The sequence below is a fragment of the Octopus bimaculoides genome, chromosome 20 (assembly GCF_001194135.2).
Source record: "Octopus bimaculoides isolate UCB-OBI-ISO-001 chromosome 20, ASM119413v2, whole genome shotgun sequence".
Lineage (NCBI taxonomy): Eukaryota > Metazoa > Mollusca > Cephalopoda > Octopoda > Octopodidae > Octopus > Octopus bimaculoides.
Genome location: NC_069000.1, coordinates 18,480,310 through 18,483,520, shown reverse-complemented (window position 1 = coordinate 18,483,520; position 3,211 = coordinate 18,480,310). Strand labels below are relative to the sequence as shown.

At 34.9% G+C, this 3,211-nt stretch overlaps 1 protein-coding gene across 1 annotated transcript in view; it reads left to right on the top strand.

Annotated features, from left to right (window-relative positions):
• Positions 1-3,211, top strand: part of LOC106876503 (transcription factor E2F5) — a 27,878-nt gene that overhangs the window by 14,186 nt on the left and 10,481 nt on the right. The window contains exon 2 of the mRNA XM_014925067.2: positions 2,507-2,616. Within this exon, the coding sequence (XP_014780553.1) occupies positions 2,507-2,616 (110 nt within the window). The remainder of the gene's footprint in view (positions 1-2,506; positions 2,617-3,211) is intronic.

The window sequence follows — 3,211 nt, the reverse complement described above, 5'->3', positions numbered from 1 at the left end:
GGTAATCCACACAGAAAAAACAGAGTACAAATCTTAAACAATTTTCTTCTTTCTTTTTTTCTTAAAGAAACACTAAGATCTCCTTCCCAAACATCCATCACCTCACCACTTTCAAAAAGATACAAACTCCCAATGTTTCACTTTTAGCTGTTTGGAAAGTAGGGAAGTTTCTTCAGAAATAATGTCATTTACCTGTTTCTAGTATGTCGGGTTTTCTGATGGTGGTCTGGTATTTTTTACATCTGCTATTTTAGTACAGTTCTATGAATGCGTGAAACATCAGATGAAAGTGAAACATTGGGAAGTTTTAGCTTTTTGAAAGTGGGTAGGTGATGGGTGGGCAAGGTGGGGGAAAGGGCATTGAGTGTTTCTTCAAGAAAAATTAAACTTTAAAAAAAATATTTCCCAGATTTGTAATCTGTATTTTCCTTAGAAGATAAAAAAAAAAATTCAAAAAAAGTTACTGATTAAGAAATTGTGGTGGGGATGGGGGTAAATTAAAATTTTGAAAACATGATTTCTGGGCAAAATCGTATTGACCCACTTTTATATGATGAAACAATACATAGCTTGTGATCTTTCTTAAGAACAGGAAGCACTTTTATGCAGACCCATGCAAATTGTACCTTCTCCCCTTCACTGTTAAACAAACAATAACTTCCATTACACTAGAAATCCAGTTCACTATATATCAGCTGTGCTGATTCTGCCCATAAGAAAGGAACAGATAATACAATGTGGCTGTATGTATGGATGACAGCAATTTTACTTAGCTTGATACTCTTCTCAAGTACAGCAAATCACCACAACTCCTGGTTAATTTATTGCTCTTTGTGAATTTTTTATAATGTAATAGGTGCAGACGTGGTTAAGTGGTTAAGAAGCTTGCTTTACAAGCATTTGGTTTCAGGTTCAGTCCAACTGAGTGTGCACATCTTGGGCAAGTGTCTTTTACTATAGCTCTGAGCCAAACAATACCCTGTGAATGAATTTGGTAGACAGTGTAGTGTGTGTAGAAGCAATTGTTTGTTGCATCTCTTGACCACCAGAATTGGTTTGTCTATGTCCATGTAACCTCGTTTTTTCCCTGGTCCAACTCTAATATCAAACTGACTTATAAGAGGTGTCCCAGCCATGACCATATCTTTTTTATATTTCATTTTTGGAAATGACTACATTGTCCAATGTTTCTTTTTTGTGTGACCGTTGGGTATGATTTGAGAAGAATTTGGCTGCCTTTTCTTGTGGTTTGTGTAGACTGTACTGAAACTTTTTTTTCCTTTGTTGGCTCAAAATAATGCTACACTGTTTAATAGCTTCAAACAGCTCCATTTGATCAGATATATGTTGTCACGGATGTATCAATCAGGAAAATGTATGAGTGCTCCTTAGATCTGTGTCCAGTTGGTGGCTTATAAATCGTCTTATGACAAGGATTTTATCTATAACCGAAACCAACCATGATTCTTGATAAATTTGTAGGGAAAAAAAATATACAGCTTGGTAATTGATGTGAAAAGTAAAAACATTCATTTCAGACATTTGTCTTCCTTTGATGAGAAAATCTGGAGACTAATGTCATGGTCTACCAGCATAGACCACTTCCATTTTACTCGGATTCCAGAGCTTACTATTTACACAGCAGGTTGTGGTTTGAGAGAGTGAAACGTTGTAGCAAGCGGTCATGTGAGAGAGCAAAATTGTTGTATGAGAGGAAATTAGTCAGCTTCTCTTACATCAATAAGTAAAGTCTCTTTCATTAACCATTTTGATGCCAACCTGCCCTGCACTGCCACAGGTTCTGTGATACAAACTTCTTTAGCATTCAGATTCCTCTGTCTAATGTAATGATTATTCATTCACATTGTTTTGAATTAATCATGCTTTATCTCGTAGCTTTCAGATTTTGATGAGGTAACTGTTAATTTTTAGTATGATATTGTAGGGTTGGTGTGAGAGGCCAGATTTGATCAGTTTGAACATAAAACAGAATATTTTGGCCAGATATGGCTGGTTTAAATGCTAAAGGGATTGATGTAAATTAAAACTTTCCAATAAAATTTCATGTTAATAACCATTTGAGGTTTAAAAAATCCTTTTGATCAATGGTGTTTGAGCCATAGCCATTTATTTTTCTAAGATTTTATGTATCTAATGAGAGTAGGGTATAATTTGAGGGAGGTTTGACTGATTTCTAGCAGGTTAAGCAACATCATAGACCCCCGTATTGCTAGATATGAAGTATTTAACACTGATAGTCGTTGTTTAACCCGCAAGTCAATAGATCTCTGAAATGCATTCCAGCTATGAACTCATTATCCAACATATTATTTCCTTAGACAGTAGGGATGTGATTTGAGAGAGATTTTGCTACTATTTTAACCATGTAGAAACACTCTCATTTGCTTGTGGCAAGATTGGTGGTGATGGAAAAGGTGAGATGGAAGGTAAGACCCTGAATGCTGCTAAAGATTTTTTAACCCTTCTCTCTTAATTTCTGTTACAGGCTGCAGACACATTGGCTGTGCGACAGAAACGACGGATATATGACATCACAAATGTTCTAGAAGGAATTGGGTTAATAGAAAAGAAATCAAAAAACAGTATCCAATGGAAGTAAGTTTTTATTTTTGGTTTTAAATAAGTATGGTAGATGCAAGTGTGGCTGTGTGGTTAAGAAGCTTGCTCCATAAACATATTCTTTCTGGTTCAGTTCCTTGGGTGTCTTCTACTAATGCCCTGGGTCAACCAAAGCCTTGTGAGTGGATTTGGTGGACAGAAACTGAAAGAAGCCCTTTGTGTGTGTATGTATATATATAAAAATTTTCTGTGTCATTTGTTCTCAGTGTAAGTTGGACCTATTAATATAAATATCTATATATTAATACACCTGAAAGTTTCCACTCTTTGCTTTCTTTTGATTTGCATGTATACATATATACATATTTTGTATTTGATGAATTTAATATATTTAATGTGTGTAATTCACTGTTTCTCAACCAGGGTTCTGCAAAAGGTTCCTAGGGGTTCTGCGAGAAAGAGTGAGATAAGCTAATGCTAATTTCATGATCGTAATATTACTATGCATGTACAACATATTGTTGGTTATTGTAATATAGACATAATCTTGTCTAACCTATTAAAAAAATATAACAACCATTGGGGATATATTTAGTGATGTCTGTAATTTATGGACACCCTATATATATAT